Below are 17,419 nucleotides of genomic sequence, written 5' to 3'. Positions count from 1 at the left end.
CAACTATCACCTCTATCTAGCTTTGAAACATTTTCATTACCCCAAAAGGAGACCCTATACCCATTAAGTGGTCACCTCCATTTCTCCCTCCTCCCAGTCCCTGGTAACCAATACCCTGCTTTCTACCTCTATGGATTTATCTATTCTGGATATTTCATGTACATAGAATCATATAATATGTGACTTTTTATGTTTGGCTTCTTCTATTTTGCATAATGTCTTCAAGGTTCAATTATGTTATAACATGTATTAATACATTCGTTTTATTTTTATGTTTTGAGACAAAGTCTTACTCTGTCACCTAGGTTGGAGTGCAGTGGCTTGTGATCATGGCTCACTGCAGCCTCGACCTCTTGGGCTCAAGTGATCCTCCCACCTGAGCCTCCTGAGTAGCTGGGATTATAAGTGTATACCACCATGCCCAGCCAATTTTTAAGTTTTTGTAGAGAGAGAGAGTCTCCCTATGTTGCCCAGGCTGGTCGCGAACTCCTGGCCTCAAGTGATCCTCCCACCTCAGCCTCCCAAAGTGCTGGGATTACAGGCATGAGCTACGGAGCCCAGCCACTTCATTCCTTTTTATTGTTGAATGATATTCCATTGTATGGATGTACCATACTTTTGTTTATCCATTCATCCACTGACAGGCATTTGGGTTGTTTCCACTTTTGGGCTATTGTGACTAGTATTGCTATAAATATCTGTGTACAAGTGTTTGTCTGAATGCCCGTTTTCAATTATTTTGGTATACACCTGAGAGTGGAATTGGTGGGTTATATGGTAATCCTATGCTTATCTTTTTGAGGAAGCATCAAGCTGTTTTCCACAGCTTGACTATATATAATTTTTATCTTTTGAGTTTAAGCATTCTGTGTGATGTGGCAGCTATTAACTCACAGGACAAACATATTGAACACCAAGCAGTGGCTGGGTGCTTTGGAGACCACACAGTGATCAGATACAGAGAATGCCCTCAAAAAGCTCACAAGCTAAGGAGAAAATGAGAAATAGCCATAGTTACTATGGTGTAAGACTGATAAACACTAACAGAGGTGTGAAGTGATGTAAGGTTATAGAGCTGGAGGGATGATCTCCCCCTGGGGGGGCCTGAGGAGAGGGTCACAGCAGGCTTCATGGAGAAGGTCGCATTTGAATTAAGCCTCAGGAATAAGAGGAGGATGAGGGAGCGCGAGATCGGGTAATGGAGGGAAAAGCCTGATGGATGGATGTGGTAGGGTCAAGCTTGGATGTCTTGAAAGCCCAGTTAGTCACACGGTTTGCTTCCATGAAGCATATATGAGACAGCAAAGAGAAAACCACCTTGGAAAGGTAGGTTAGGGCCACAGGGCCTAACCAATATCTGGTAATCAATAATCTGCTTTCTGCTTCTATGGATTTATCTACTCTGGATATTTCATATAAATAGAATAATATAATATATGACTGTGTCTGGCTTCTACTTTGCATAATGTTTTCAAAATTCAATTATATTATAGCATCTATCAATATATTCATTTTATTTTTATTTTTTGAGGCAAGGTTTCACTCTGTCACCTAGGCTGGAGTGCAGTGGCGTGTGATCGTGGCTCACTGTGGCCTCGACCTCCTGGGCTCAAGTGATCCTCCCATCTCAGCCTCCTGAGTCACTGGGATTAGAGGCTTTTATGCCTGGCAAGCAAGTTAGGAGTTTAACATAGATATTGCTATATATGTAATTACTCACATACACACACAGATACTATATCTACCTACCCCCTTACCTCATACACATAAGAATGTGAATCCTAGTGTATTTGCGGGACCACACCTAGAATTCCTTAAGCTATATATAGCTTGGTCTCTCAGGTCACAAGCTTACCTCCCACTCCCCCAATTACCTCACCCCCAAGGTCACCCTGACTTGGCTACAGCTCCACCTTTGCTGATGTGCTTCTGTTGTCTAGTGGTGCAACACTGCACTAAATTGCTGAAATAGTTCTTGTGGCTTGGAAGAAGCCTAGCACAGAGTTTGTACCAGGGAGTGGCCCACCCTGGTACATATCAGTGGGCCATTGCTTAAGAGGGATAAACTGAAAGTTGTCTGCAGGAGGCTTTCTCAACAGCCTTCTTTGCAAAAGACAGCTTATAAAGCCTGTAGCGTGACCAGATTACAACCTCAGCACTTTGGGAGGCCGAGACGGGCAGATCACCTGAGGTCAGGAGTCTGAGACCAGCCTGTCCAAAATGATGAAATGACGAAACCCCGTCTCTACTAAAAATACAAAAATTAGCCAGGCGTGGAGGTGTGCGCTTGTAGTCCCAGCTACTTGGGAGGCTGAGGCATGAGAATTGCTTGAACCTGGGAGGAGGAGGTTGCAGTGAGCCGAGATCGCACCACTGCAAGCCAGCCTGGGAGACAGAGGGAGACTCCGTCTCAAAAAAAAAAAAAAAAAAAAAAAAGGTTGCAGGCCTACAGTGAAACACAGGATGAAATGATTTTGACACAGCTGGACTACATATAACCCACAGAACCCGTCAACATCCAGATCGTGGCTGTGGAATGATACCTGTGCAGGAAGCCAGATTAACACTGAGTGGAAAACATACTCAGGGACTTCCAGGTCTCATCTCCTTCCATGGAGACATCTTGTCTACTTTCTTTCATGCTGTCTGCCGGTGGGGACAGCCGCTCCCAATGAGGATTTGCTCTCGCTGGAAAAGCAAAAGTTCTTGCCTCTTCCTATGAAAGGATACAAACTCACACATACCTAGTTGTAAATATATGCGTGCAAAATATATAGAGCAGCAGTCCTCCAACTTGAGCCTGCATCAGAATCACCTGGAGAGCCTGTGAAAACACAGATGGCTGGGCACCGCCTTCAGAATTTTTGACTCAATAGGTCTGGGGTTGGGCCCAAGGATTTGCATTTGCAACAAGTTTCCAGATAATGTTGATGCTGCCAGTCCAGTCTGGGTACCACATTTTGAGAATCACTGATAGAGACACTTGGTCTCTATCAAAGCCATTGACTGCAGTCAAGTACTGCGCTTGGACCTAAAAAGCCTGGAATCAAGCCCAGGAGGCAGAGGCTGCAGTGAGCTATGATTGCGCCACTGCACTCTAGCCTGGGCAACAAAGTGAGCCCGTCTCTAAAAAAAAAATACATAAGTAAAGATTTGGCTGCGTGCAATGGCTCACACCTATAATCCCAGCACTTAGGGAGGCCAAGTTGGGAGGATCACTTGAGCCCAGAAGTTTGAGACCAGCCTGGGCAATATAGTGAGACCCCTTCACTAAAAAAGAAAAAAAGACTAGAGTTGTTTCTCCCATGTATATGTGTACATTGTCTTGTGGCCCTCACAACTGTAGCTGCCATTGCACAGACTGATGACAGCTCTGTCTCTTAGATTCAAGAGGTGCTGAGTATCTTTCTTCAGTGTTCTTTCTCCTCCCCCTCACCATGCCTTGAATCCACCCTCACACACACACACACACATACACACACACACACATCCCATGCACACACTCAGCCTTCCATATGATTATAGCCTACTTGGCTCTTCCCAGCCATCCACAGCTATACCATGTGGTTAGAAGAACAATATCAAATCACAAAGCCAGCTGCACACATTAGCGCATGTCCACTAGGCTGAGCAGGAGAACTTTAAAACGACCTCTTCTCAAATAAATCAGGTGATGGGGTTAAAAAGGCAACAAAACAAAAAAAATAAGACCTTCTCCCTTCAACTCTAGAGTGGTTTATTTTAGCTCCTGGTGATAACAGTCAAACACTATATTCTTACTGCCATAATGCATCATACACTGAATCCTGTGAATACTAGCTAGTGTGCAAAGGTTAGCGGAAATCTTTGGGGCTGGAAAAATACGGAAGAGATAGATAAATTTGATTCAAAAGTATTATCACTACAGTTTGCTAAAGAGGCAGCTGAAACCTACCATTCCTGTCTCCTAAATTTGTAGCAGGCAGAACACACACACACACACACACACACACACACACACAGACACACACACATACCTATGTTTATGTCTATGTGTACGTACACATGTATAGATAGACTGATTGATCTACAGCTATACCACCCTGAACATGCCCGATCTCATCTGATAGATTGGTTGATTGTGGTGGGGGTGGTTCTCCAGTTGGCCATTCTGAAGGAGTCTCAGGAAGAGATACAGTAATAAACCAGATGAAGCAAACCTGGGTGGGAGGAGTTGACTTAATCTGGGATTTTATTGTTAAGATAGAGCACATCGCATTTCATTGGCCTAATTTCCGTAGACCTTGATTTGAGGTTTGTTAATGTCATCATTAATGACAAACATAGCTTAGAAATACAGTAAAGCACTTTAGCAGTTGCTCTCCCTGGAAAAAGAACTATTTAGTGATAAGATTAAATTTGTGTGGGCTGATTAGCTAAACATTATCTGGTACAAACTGTCCACCACCTTGAGAGAAGCTGATAAACACATCATTAACTCATCATGATTTCTACAGAGGGGGCCTCTTATCAGAAGGCCATCCAAGCCATGATGAAGTATCACAAATAGCAAGGAAATTGCACACTAGACTGTAGAGTGGGGACACTGCCCACTGTACACGGAAGGTCACACCCAGGAGAAAGGCTTGGCTTGCTGGGGCTTTGTCTTGTGTAACCCAGCAACTTAAACCACGTGGGGCCCTAATCTGAAAAACGTGCTTTCTCTCAATTGTCACCAAGCGTTGCCCAACCCATTTGCCGTCTGATTTTAGGGACTTATGTTAAGATTTCCACAATGGCAGTAAGCAGCTGCCTCAAGATTGGAACCATGTTTTGCCTTTGGAATCTTCGGTGTGAGTTTCCATGAACCAATGTGTACCTTCCACAGGGGAGCTCAAGAAACGTGTTAACTGGAATTAAAGGCTAAGTGACTCTGTGATAGGGACTTTACAGATCTCAAAGTTTTAGAAGACGAAAACCATAGGGCAGGGAAACACTTACTCCTCTACGTGTTGGGGGAGTTTGAACTCACTCAGTAGGCTGGTTGTGCCCAGGGACAAGCAGGCTGTTATTTCCCACAGGGCATCATTCCTTCCTGATGACACGGTAGGTCAAGTCACAGGACCCCTGAGTAGGTGGTGACCACAGAAACAGCCTCATGAGCTACACGGAACATTGCACTGCTGGCTCACGACGAGATGATGCCCCTAGTGAATGACCATCCAGTGCTGTAACCTGCTCATTTTTCATATTGACTTCTGAAGAGCTAATTTTAGCCAAATGGGTCAAATCAATGACCTCAGGGACTTAGCAAGGAATTGATGGCTTAAAATAAATGAATGAACTGTTCTGGTTTATACTATTGGTGACAGCAGCACGTAATTAGCTTTGTGGATCCTTATTTGCAAAAGCTCTGAATTTTTCCCACTGTGTGGCGTTAGCCATCAAGATAGCCACCTTCATCAGAAAGTTAATAAGCCACGTCCCCTGTGACTCCTCAATGTCACTCTTTTATTTGCAAAAAGTGACTCCTTTTCTCGCTGGGAAAATCCTAAGCCAACTAGTAGGCCCAATATGTTTTTCTTGGTTATGCTAACTATGGTAGGGACAGGGCCATCTAGCAATGGAGCATGATGTGAGTGTTTACAAAGTTGTAAAGTCCATAGGAGAGAGCACTTGGTAAATTGCATCTATGTGCTGACTAGGAGGAAAATGTTGCAAGTTTTTAGTTTTTACTGGTTACCCAATACCAATTGGTTATTAAAAAAAAAAAAAAATCACTTACATTAACTCTATGTGTCTCATCCCAGGGCCCTGTAGGTCATTGGATAAAGCACATCACTCATGAGCTCTGAAGTGTACTCAGAATGAGGCATCCAAGTTGCCAGGGCCACAGCCTGTTGAAGACAGGTAGCATCTCATTTTGAAACATCACTTTTAATGATGTTTAGATGCATGTATCTGTGGTCAGTTTGGAGAAGCACTAGAAAATGAGACTATAAAGATTTTTGAAAATAACTTTGGACCAGCATGGTAGCTTATGCCTATGATCCCAGCACTTTGGGAGGCTGAGGTAGGAGGATCATTTGAGCCCAGGAGTTCGAGGCCAGCCTGGGCAACTTAGTGAGACCTTGTCTGTACAAAAAATAAAATTAGCTGGACATGATGGCATGGGCCTATAGTCCCAGCTACTTGGGAGGCTAAAGTGGGAGGATCTCTTGAGCCATGGAGGTCTAAGGCTGCAGTGAGGTGAGACTGCACCACTACACTCCAGCCTGGGCGACAGACTGAGACCATCTCAAAAAAGAAAAAAAAAAAAAAAAAAAAAAAAAGGAAAGTAACTTTGAAGGCAAAAAGCAAAACAGTTATTGTAAAAGATATTCTTAGTGAAAAATTGTTTTAATGAAAGGCATTTTGGTGTAGTTGATTTTTTTTGAATATCTTTTTTCAATCCTAGGGATTGTTGATCTGATGATTTAGAAATGCTCATTCAGATTAGTTCAGCAAACATTTATTGGGCTCCTACCATAGGCTTGAGTCATTGGAGGTATAAAGATAAGATGATCTCCTCGTATAAGACATATCTCAGGTAATTTTGATTAGAAATTACAAACATGATCTCCAGAAGAGTGCATGACCTCACCTGAAATACATGATTAATACCAAAGGAAAATAATAATATGTGCCTGTGCTGTCTTTTTACCCACCCCATCAGTCACAAGGATGGTTAGAATGTTCAATCAAAATCACTGGCACATGGCTGGGTGCAGTAACTCATGTCTGTAATCCCAGCTTTGGGAGGCCAAGGCGGGTGTTATTACCTGAGGTCAGGAGTTCAAGACCAGCCTGGCCAACATGGCAAAACCCCGTCTCTACTAAAAATACAAAAATTAGCCAGGCGTGGTGACAGGCACCTATAATCCCAGCTACTTGGGAGGCTGAGGCAGGAGAATTGCTTGAACCCCGGGGGTGGAGGTTGCAGTGAGCGGAAATCACGCCACTTCACTCCAGCTTGGGTGATCGAGCGAAACTCTGTCTCAAAAAAAAAAAAAAAAAAGAAAAGAAAAGAAAAGAAAGAAAATCACTGGCACAATAATGAAACGTATTTTTCATTATTGGCCAGTTAACTGTGACCGTTTTTCTGAATGACACTTTGCAGGTGCGACTCAGAAGTGCTGGCCCAACACTCATCTGTGAGTGCTAATTCCAGGTGGAGAGTGAGTGAGTGGGTCCCATGCTCACCTTGGTCAGATTGGGGAGCCTAAATCTACCCATCTTGTTATTATATACATGGCTCCTGGCCGGGTGCGGTGGCTCAAGCCTGAAATCCCAGCACTTTGGGAGGCCGAGACGAACGGATCACGAGGTCAGGAGATCGAGACTATCCTGGCTAACACGGTGAAACCCCGCTCTACTAAAATACAAAAACTAGCCGGGCGCAGGTATGGCTTCGTAGTCCCAGCTACTCGGGGAGGCTGAGGCAGGAGAATGGCGAACTCCAGGAGGCGAGCTGTCGCGGAGCTGATCCGCCACTGCACTCCAGCCTGGGCGGCTGTGAGCGAGACTCCACCCTCAAAAAAAAAAAGTGAGAACATGGAACCTGGAGGCGGAGCTTGCAGGGAGCCGAGATCGCCAGCCACTGCACTCCAGCCTGGGTACAGTGCTTTGTGACCCGCCCTCAAAAAAAAAAAATAGCTCCTGTCACCACAGGATCTCAGATTTTAAGGCCTTGAGATTTATTGATCTTCAATCTTCAAGTGCTGATAAACACACTAATCTTCAGGGTCAGGGAATAAGGAAGAGGTTTACATTTTACCCAGCTTTTAGGTGTTGAGATATGCTCTAATGAGATTGGCTGATTATCACTGTCATGACAGAAACATTATCTAGACAGATTACAAAATGCTTTAGAGAGCATTCTTTCAGAATAAGATTAAAAAGGGAATGGATATTACTTTGCTGTAAATGTGTGTGGCTATTAAAACATTCAGATGTTCTCTCTAGACCAGGTGAGCTGGTTTATGCCTGTAATCCCAGCACTGGAGGATCTCCTGAGCCTGGGAGTTCAAGACCAGCCTGGGCAACAGTAAGACCCCATCTCTTAAAATAAAAAAAAATAAAAAAATAAAAAAATAAAAAGGCAGGTATGGTGATGCATGCCTATAGTCCCAGCTACTTGGAGGCTGAGGCAGGAGGATCACTTGAGCCCAGGAGGTCGAGGCTGCAGTGAGTCACAGTCATGCCACTGTACTCCAGCCTGGGCAACAGAGTGAGACTCTATCTCAAAAAAAAAATAAAAAACTTCTCTCTCTCTATATATATATCTATAGACATACACCTATATATACACACATCTATCTATATAAACACACATCTATCTGTATCTATACCTAATCTATCTATTTTTGAGTAAGGGTGTTTACCATAGGAGGGTCTACATATGAAGCTGATAATTTATTTCTGCTAATAAAATCCTGCTAGTAAACTAATAGGAATGAGTTGGCACCATGTATGGGGGGAAATAAAGACTAAATGTATATATGTAAGATCTATATCCCCTATTCCATTCTTCTGCAACTTAAAACAAGTGTCAGTTATATACCAAGGTTTTGGTTAGAATATTTTTAACTTCCCTGCCAGCCATGTGGCTTAGTTGGAGCGTGGAGAGCTACGGCATGTGTGAAGGGCAGCCAAGCATTTATTTGCTCTCCTGATGCTCAGCACAAGGAGACAATCTGACTACAAAGATTTGCATCCCCGGAAGATTCTTGCTAGGCACTATGACATCCCCAAACTTCATTTTCTGTCTTTTTACAATTCTGAGGCCATGAGAGGCAATAGATCAATTAGAATGTAAACTCCTGAAGGCAAGGAGGCACTCAACAATCCTCTAACACACAAATGAGCAAATAAACGAACAAATAAATGGACATTTGAGTCCCCCTTTAGGACCAAGCATGGGAATCTATAACACTGCTACAGATGCTCCTAGGCTGATGTTTTGAGTCACTCAGGTCACCAGATGGCTGTGACTTCCCAAGGTTACAGGCCCATAGCTATCACCCCCAGGCTGCCTTGCCTGGAGGCAAAGGTACAGCCCTCAGGCAGACCGTCTTTGGGAAGGTTGCTGATGACTGCCTAGAACATCCCATTTTATGACCCAGCAACAGACATTTTAGAACTACTGAGAGGCAGTGAAGATGGCACATTCATAAGATGATGTGCTTTCCTGCTCTGCGTGGTGTTTGAGTGCATTCTGTGTGTGAGTGAATCTGCAGGCGACTCAGACAGGGACTATGGACTGGCTACTTTTGCTTTCTGCTTAAAGGTAGTTTTGCTCTTTTGGAGAACAAATTCACCCCTCAAGGCTTCAAGGCAGGGACCATGACAACTCACACAACTAACATTGGGTTCTTTGCAGAACATGGCCTGGTACAGGGTTACTGCTCAGTAAATGCTTTCTGATAATGATATCACATTTTAGTTAAAGAATAATCAGACACAGGCATGGCCTTACAAACACACATAGAGTTATTTCCATTGCCCCTGAGAAACCACTCGGGAGTATTTCAGGTTATGTGGAAAGCCCTTACTTGGATGATTTCAGGCCTCGAATGAATTTAAAAATCCCTGGGTGCAAGCTGTGTACCTGAGGTGGGAACCGTATCGGACGGGTCCTTGTCAGGACATCTGATTTCTGTTCCTTCTCTTACCTGAAATGAGACACACAGGGAAATAAGGAAAATGGATTTTGCTAAATTGGAAATGGGTAAGTGGGGCCTCTATTTTGGAAAACATCATTTAAGATAAAGTAAAACTTTGATGTCTTTTAAGATTTCTCCCGCTCCTTCAACACTCATATCCAATTGTCCACATCTTTTCCAAGTGCTCCCAAATCTGTTCCCTCTGCTCCAGTGCCTCTGCCTCCACCTAAGTTCAGGCCTTTGTTATTTCTTGCCAGGATATTGCAATGATTCACCAGTATCATGGCCATCTGTCCCACAGACTTGCTCCTCACCCTCTGAATCTATCCAGAGTGGTTGTTCTCAATGTGATATGATGTGTCACTCCTCTGCCCAAGTTCTCGGTGAAGGCAGGGATTTTTATCTGTGTTGTTGATTATTGTGTCCCCAGAGCCTAGAACAGTGCCTGGCATAGTGGATGCTCAACAAATATTTGTTAGTTGAACAAATACACTACTACTCTGTATTAACTTCAGCAAAAAGTCCAATCTCCCTAGCATGGCCTAAGAGGCCACTAAACATTCTAAACCACCAGCCCTTGACCTAAGTCTCCATATTTCCCTGCATCCATGCCTTTGCCCAAGTAGTTACCCTCTCCCCTTTCTCTTTCCTTCCTTCTATTTGCTCACCCTCCCATCGATCTGCCTCAGCCTTAGTCACCCTTCAAGACTGAGGTCATGGGCATCCTTTGGAAAGCCTTCTTCAACTTTCTCCTGTCTAGGTTAGTTTCTCTTCCTCTGTGTTCCCAGAACACCCCATGAAAACACGCATTACCGTACCTATTATAGTACCATTGTGCTATAATTGCCTGTTGACTTGTCCATTTCTGTACCAGACTGAGTTCCTTGGGACAAGTCCTATTTTTCATTTACATTTTAATCTCTCATACCTGGTATCCATCCATCCACCTATCCATCCATTTTTTCATTCAACAAATAGTTATTGGTGCCTACCCTGAGTTCCTGCCTCACTGAGCTTGCATTCTAGTGGTATATAGCAGATAGTTAATAAATGTGTCCTGAAGAATTGTATCACTGCTTTTATCCAATGATAATGATAGCAATACTTACATAGAACTCATGTATGTTAGATTCTATTATAAGTGCTTTATACTTACTGACTTATGACAATTTATTAATAATTCCACAAGGTAGGGCTATTACTGTCATTATTTTCCAGGTTAAAAAACTAAGGCACAGAGAGGTTAAGTATCTTGCTCATTGACACAGAGCCCATAAGTGGAAGAGTCTGGATTTGAACCGAGAGCTGGTTACTTTACCTCATTGTGCCATGCTGCGTCTCAGGTTTACCCTCATTGCTATACTGGTTAGTGTGAGTCAAGTTGATAAATCGAGTCTCTCACACTGTGTCCCTCAGGGTGGAAGCCCAGGCCATCAACTCTGCCTCCACTATTTGGAGTAAATCTCACCCTTTTCCATAAAATAGGGAGGGAAAGATGTCACTAGGACCAAATTTGTCTCAGCCCACCTCAGTCCCCCCTTCTCTGGGAAAGAAGACATCAACCCTTGAGTGTTCCTTGCTTTCCCAGAGGAGTGCAGGGTGCCCTGCCTAATCTCCACGGGAAGTCTCACGGGGAGACTCCTGAGAAAAGCAGTGATCAAGGCATGAGTGCCTGTCAGGGGCCCCCTACCAATGTGGACCCACTCAAGGGCTTTGGAGTTCCACACTGTCTGGGTTCAGACCTCACCACGTATCTCTGCTCTTTCTTAATTTTCTCTTCAGATGAAGTTCTCAGATGATTTTAGAAGAATTTTTCAGAGATTTGGGAAGGGTCAGAAGAATCTGTCTTACATCACAACAGATTGGGAACAGGAGGTGCTGGGCAGTACACACTCTCTGTAAAACCCCTATGCTGGTTGCAGAGGCAGCTCTGAAGATAAACTGTGGGGGAGACCTGCTTCTAGGCACCCAGGGGACGGCCACATGCTGGATCCTTCTCCCTCCTCCAACCTGTTCTGACTGAACATCAGCGGTCTACGGCAGCCCTCCATATGCCTAGAGGCAGCGGGAGTTTCCCGACGTTAAGAACCACATGGAATGGCTGGGTACAGTGGCTCACATCTGTAATCTCAGCACTTTGGGAGGTTGAGGTGGGTGGATCATGAGGTCAGGAGTTGGAGACCAGCCTGGCCAACATGGTGAAACCCCATCTCTGCTAAAAATACAAAAAATTAGCCAGGTGTGGTGGCACGCGCCTATAATCCCAGCTACTCAGGAGGCTGAGGCAGGAGAATCGATTGAACCCAGGAGGCTAAGGTTGCAGTGAGCTGAGATCACACCATTGCACTCCAGCCTGGGTGACACAGCGAGACTCTGTCCCCTCCTACCCGCCAAAAAAAAAAAAAAAAAAATTGTATTGAGGTTGCAAATCTGGCCAGTTGATCTGCTTCAAAAAAATCCAGGCCGGGTGCAGTGCTCGCATCTGTAATCTCAGCACTTTGGGAGGCTGAGGCAGGCAGATTGCTTGAGGTCAGGATTTCAAGATCAGCCTGGCTAACACGGCGAAACCCCGTCTCTACTAAAAAAATACAAAAATTAGCCAGGCGTGGTGGTGCGCACCTGTAGCCCCAGCTACTCAGGAGACTGAGGCAAGAGAACTGCTTGAACCCAGGAGGTGGAGGTTGCATTGAGCCGAGATGGCGCCACTGAACCCCAGCCTGGGCAACAGAGCAGGACTCCATCTCAAAAGAGAGAGAGAAAAAAGAACCACGTGGAAGGTTCCAAAGATTCAGCAAGGAGTGCAGCCCCTGATTCATTTGCATGTTTGTCAATTACAAAAACCGTTTCCTTACCTCAAGCTTGTCTCGGGGTTTCTGCAGTCTGGTCAGGTAGTTGCTATTCCTGTAGCTGAACAGATAGGGGCTCTCCTGCAGGGAAAGGTGACATATTGGAATTGCGACCCAGAAGTCTGTATCCCTTAATTATCAGGCTTGAGCATCCAGTGATGCTTTTGGCCAACTGGGAACATTGACATCATGTTTCCAATGAGGACCAAACCATTCTCTGGCTCTTCTCTCTGGTCCCTGAAGGACTCATGAATGCGCTGACATTTCCCATTTGTGACAGCCAGTCTCTCTTGCTCTTTACCCTGGGGGTTCATGCTACCAGGCTAAGTACATATATTTTGATGAGAAGGGAATCTAATTTTAAGCTTCTTGGCAGCCAAAGCAAAAAGGGAAACAAAGTGAATGGTATACTTCTTATTGCATAGTAACAAAAAACTTACCAATTCATCAAGAAAGCCAAATACCTGACTAGCATTAAATGATAGACTAAAAATACAAAAAAATTAGCCGGGCGTGGTGGCATGTGCCTGTAGTCCCAGCTACTTGGGAGGCTGAGGCAGGAGAATCGCTTGAACCCGGGAGGCGGAGGTTGCAGTGAGCCGAGATTGTGCCACTGCACTCCAGCCTGGCAACAGGGCGAGACTCCATCTCAAAAAAAAAAAAAAAAAAATCTCATTCATTTATGTCCAGTTATTTGGTCATCCACTTATTTGGAAACATTAATTATAAGCCTACTACATACTAGACACATATTTAAGATGTAGTCAAAATGATCTGCCTTTCAGGCACCTAGATACTCACCATCCCTCCCTTCTTTGCCACTCTGAGGTAGAGGAAGGTCTGGAAACGGCATCTGAGGCAGAGGGCCAGGACCCAGAGGAGATACGTGGGGGCAGCATTTGGGGCCAGGTGAGCTGTGGCCTTGTTCCTATGCCTTCCACAGGCATGGAGGGGGCTGCTGTTTTGCTGAAACAGCTCTCGTGGCCCACAGCTGTAAACATCAGGCCTGCTATGTGTGCAAAACTGTCTGCAGGCCCCAGAAGAGCAGAGCCAGGACTCTTATCTCAGGTAAGACCCACATCACAGCAAAGCCCACTTGGCCACACACCCTGCACCCTCAATTCAATAAGAGTCCCTCCCCTGCCCAGTCCCTCCTACCTGAGAGGGACACTTCATTGGCCTCCTGTGTTTTGCACTCAGTGGCTCATCTTTCTCTCCTGCTGGCTCCATCTAGAAAGGAACGTGGGCTTTAGAACAGGGAAGTTTTGTGCAGGTAGCAGCCTGCCAAGCCACCAGTGAGAAAGACTTATTAGTCCAGCAGCAGCACCAGGGAATGCATTAGAAATGCACGTGTCCAGCCCCCAGCCCCAACCGACTGAGTCTGAGACTCCGGGGCTGGGGCAGCAGTCTGTCCCTGGGGCAGCTCTCCAGGTGATTCTGATGCACACCCGAGTTTGAGAACCACAGAATGAGAGGAAGCTTTTGTTTTATATATATATATATTGAAGGGACTTCCTAGTCTACCTCTCCTAGAAGGAGAAGCTGCACAACAGAGGTTGAGGTGGGTCCCAGCCAGCCAGGGCAGAGCTGGGACTCCAACACTGGTATCCTGAATCCATCCAAACATCTCGCGATGGGTCACGCAGCTTTCTGATCACGTGGGGGCCGGTTATCCAGCTTGGGTTCTTGTCCCCTCCTTGCTGCCCAGCTACTTTCTGGCTCACGGATTCAAGTTTCCTTAGAGAGGAGAGCCGGTATGGGAAGGAAGGGCAAATGCATCGCTTTTGCATAAAGCATGTCTTCTTTCCCAAGTCCTGCCCGCAGCCTGTGTCCACAACCCAAACGTAGGTAAATCTGTGCACAGTAGAGAATGGAAACCCTCCGTTCCCTGAGAACTGCTTCCACAGCTCTGAGTGAAGCAAGTTATGGGGCCTGGGTCAAGTCTCATGTCTTTCACGGGGTCACAAATACAGTGACGTGGAACACAGCACAGCCAGTGCTCACAAACCGCTAGAGTATCTAGTGAGCCAGGAGCGGGTGGTGTGGTATCCGCTCTGAAATAGGCAGCTACTTAAATGACAAGCACAAAGGCCATCCAATGACATCTAATAACACAGATAAAATATTTATGGTATAACAGCAGGAGAAACCAGCAGATTATCAACTTGGTAAAAGCATTAGACATAGGGAAGTGAAGGCTGTTGAAGAATTAGAGGAGGGAGGGATTTTTTTTTTAAAGTTTTTTTTTTGTTATTTTAAAATGTTCATTATACATATATAAACACTTAAAAAGAAAAATGCAATGGCTTGGAGGGATTGCCGATTTTCTTCTGCACGTGCTATTTCCTACTGTTTGAGAACCTGTTTTCCTGTCCTCTGGCTGCCCACAGCTGCTGGGCTCTGCTGGTACCTCTGGCCCTCACTTCCCCTTCCAATGACTCTGCCAAGGGACGTGGGAAGCTACTGGATGGGGCAGCCTGTCTGGCTCGGTTGAGGATTTCAGATTCCGCAGCGGTATCTTACCCCAGCATCTGTGCCCCAGTAAACAAGAAACAAGAAAAGAATTTTACCCTTAGTGGAATTGGCTCTTCAGCCAGACTGAAGGAGAATCAGATAAGAAGGTATAATTAGCTGAACATTTGGAAAAGGAGTGGCAACTCTCTAACTCACGGCCTAGGGGAGGAAATAGAATCCATGCTTCTTTCTGTTTCATTCTGATGGTGGTCGCTCCTAGAAACAAAGTCCCACCTCGAACATTCAAGGCGGCTGTCAAAGGAAGTACTGAGCAGGCCTGGGTGAGGGCCAGGTGTTGATCTGTCTTGCCACCTTCTCTTCCCCATTTTTTTTTCTTTCTTTTTTGAGACAGGGTCTCACTCTCATTGCTCAGACTGGAGTGCAGTGGTGTGATCACAGTTCATTGCAGCCTCGACTTCCCAGGTTCTGGTGATTCTCCCACCTCAGCTTCCTGAATAGCTGGGACTATAGGCGTGTGTCACCATGCCCAGCTAATTTCTCATATTGTACTGGAGGCAGGGTTTTGTCACGTTGCACAGGCTGGTCTCAAACTCCTGGGCTTAAACATTCCTCCTGCCTCGGACTCCCAAAGTGCTGGGACTACAAGCATGAGCCACCACACCCATCTTTCCCCCATCTTCCAAGAATTTAATCCATAATGGAATCTGGAAAGAAACCTTGAAAGAGCCATATCTAAATGATTCTGATAAAGTGGATACAGCAGAGACTATTTTTTTTTAAAGGGCCTCAAAGAAGGAAAATTCATAGGTTTTCCCAAGAAGCCCATTTCTGTTGAGAACTTTGTCCTAAATCTCTCTTTAGGAGTCTCCTCCATCCTCCTTGCTTCCATTCATTCCCTTTACACTGACTCTGACCCTTTCTTCTCCTGCATCCCCAGAGAGGATGGAAACGACACAGTTACTTCAAATAATTTCTTGTATGTGCCTCTTTCTCCTGCCACGCTGTGAGGCCCATAAACGCACGTGCGCTGCTATCTACTCCAGGGACAACCAGGGCCGGTCTGGGCTTCCACTCCACTCTGCACACCTCGCCAGCATGGCTTCCCTGCCACCAAGGAATGAACTGCAGTGTCGGAGGGGTGAGGGCAATGACCTTGAAAATCCCCTCCGAGCAGCAGAATCCTCCCTGGGCTGTGAGCGATCCCCAAGTTCCTTATTCTGCCCATGGCTTGGGCCCCTGGTGTTGACTTGGCATAAGGTGGGGTCAGTGACTGCGGAAAGGGCCAGAGACATCAGTTCCCTAAAGGTGGGTCCCTTCAAAATGACCAATGTACAAGAATTACCAGAAATTATTGAGGCAGCAGCAGAAAGGGCCTAGGGAACGAACCGTGTCCCAGACACAAAATCCTCCTCGGCTTGGCATCGGTACAAGCTTCAGCCTGGAGGCCTCACTCAGCCAGGACGTTCCAGGCACGTTTAGATGGGGCTGCTGCCACCTCCCATGCTGGTGTGTGGAACTTTTCCTTTGCTGGTCCTCAAAGCTCACCTATGCTAGGGCTTGGAGGATGAGGGAGGGAGGATGCTGACGTGCTGATGTGGCTTTGTAGGCTGCAGAGCTGAGAGCTCCTCTCCTTCCCCACAGTTGTGTCCAGGCGTGGTTGAGGACAGAGTGGTGGACCTGGACTCCCTGTGATCATGGGATTCTGCCGGTCCCTCTCTGCTCCCCACACAGAGGGCAGCCCTCACCTGGACTGTGTGTGTCTGCGAGGGTGGACACAGAACAGGCACACCTGCTTTCCACCTCGGTGTCCCAGTCCAGCCCAGCAAAGAATCATAGATGTGGTGGCAGAGACTCCTGCCCTCCCTGCACCTGGAGGTCTCAATTAGTGAAACCAAGGGTAGGAGGAGCCCAGGGCCCTCCTGTATCTTCACAAGCCCTCAGGTGCTGGCTAAGGGTGTTTAGACCTTTTTGGCAGGTAGAGAAAATGGACACCCCGAAAGACCATGTGACTTGCCTCAAGAAACCACCAAAAGTGGGACTGAAACCAGAGCCCAGGTTTTCTGGCTCCCGTCCAGGGCCCTTTGCCCTAACCTGTGACACTCGTTGCTTCTCATGGCTGAATTTCGGTCTGCAGGAGCTTCTGATGTGTTCCAGCAGCTGTGCTGGACCTGGGAACTGTGGGATGGTCTGGCATTTTGCTTGTGAGGAAACTAGGGACTGGGGATGCTTGGGGGAACCCCCTCTTATCCTGTCTCTCCCCGCTCCCCATGTCCCTGCTGGCTGAGGCCGTAGGAACCTCTGGTTTGCACTGGGAAACTGGACTTGTCGTATGGGTGTGGAGAGAGGGAGGTCACTGCTTACCCAGGAAAGCCACATCCTCCTCCTCTTCTAAGCCTTTGTGACACTCTCTGTGTC

General features: G+C 46.0%; 1 protein-coding gene across 1 annotated transcript in view; it reads right to left on the bottom strand.

Moving 5' to 3' along the window:
- Positions 1 to 17,419, bottom strand: part of PLB1 (phospholipase B1) — a 150,099-nt gene that overhangs the window by 82,151 nt on the left and 50,529 nt on the right. The window contains exons 15-17 of the mRNA XM_021924506.2: positions 13,688 to 13,759; positions 12,536 to 12,610; positions 9,629 to 9,692 (exon numbers count right to left, since the gene is read on the bottom strand). Coding sequence (XP_021780198.2) covers positions 9,629 to 9,692; positions 12,536 to 12,610; positions 13,688 to 13,759 — 211 coding nt within the window. The remainder of the gene's footprint in view (positions 1 to 9,628; positions 9,693 to 12,535; positions 12,611 to 13,687; positions 13,760 to 17,419) is intronic.

The sequence above is a fragment of the Papio anubis genome, chromosome 14 (genome assembly GCF_008728515.1).
Source record: "Papio anubis isolate 15944 chromosome 14, Panubis1.0, whole genome shotgun sequence".
Lineage (NCBI taxonomy): Eukaryota > Metazoa > Chordata > Mammalia > Primates > Cercopithecidae > Papio > Papio anubis.
The sequence above is the reverse complement of the archived record's forward strand: the minus strand, read 5'-3'. Positions and strand labels throughout refer to the sequence as shown.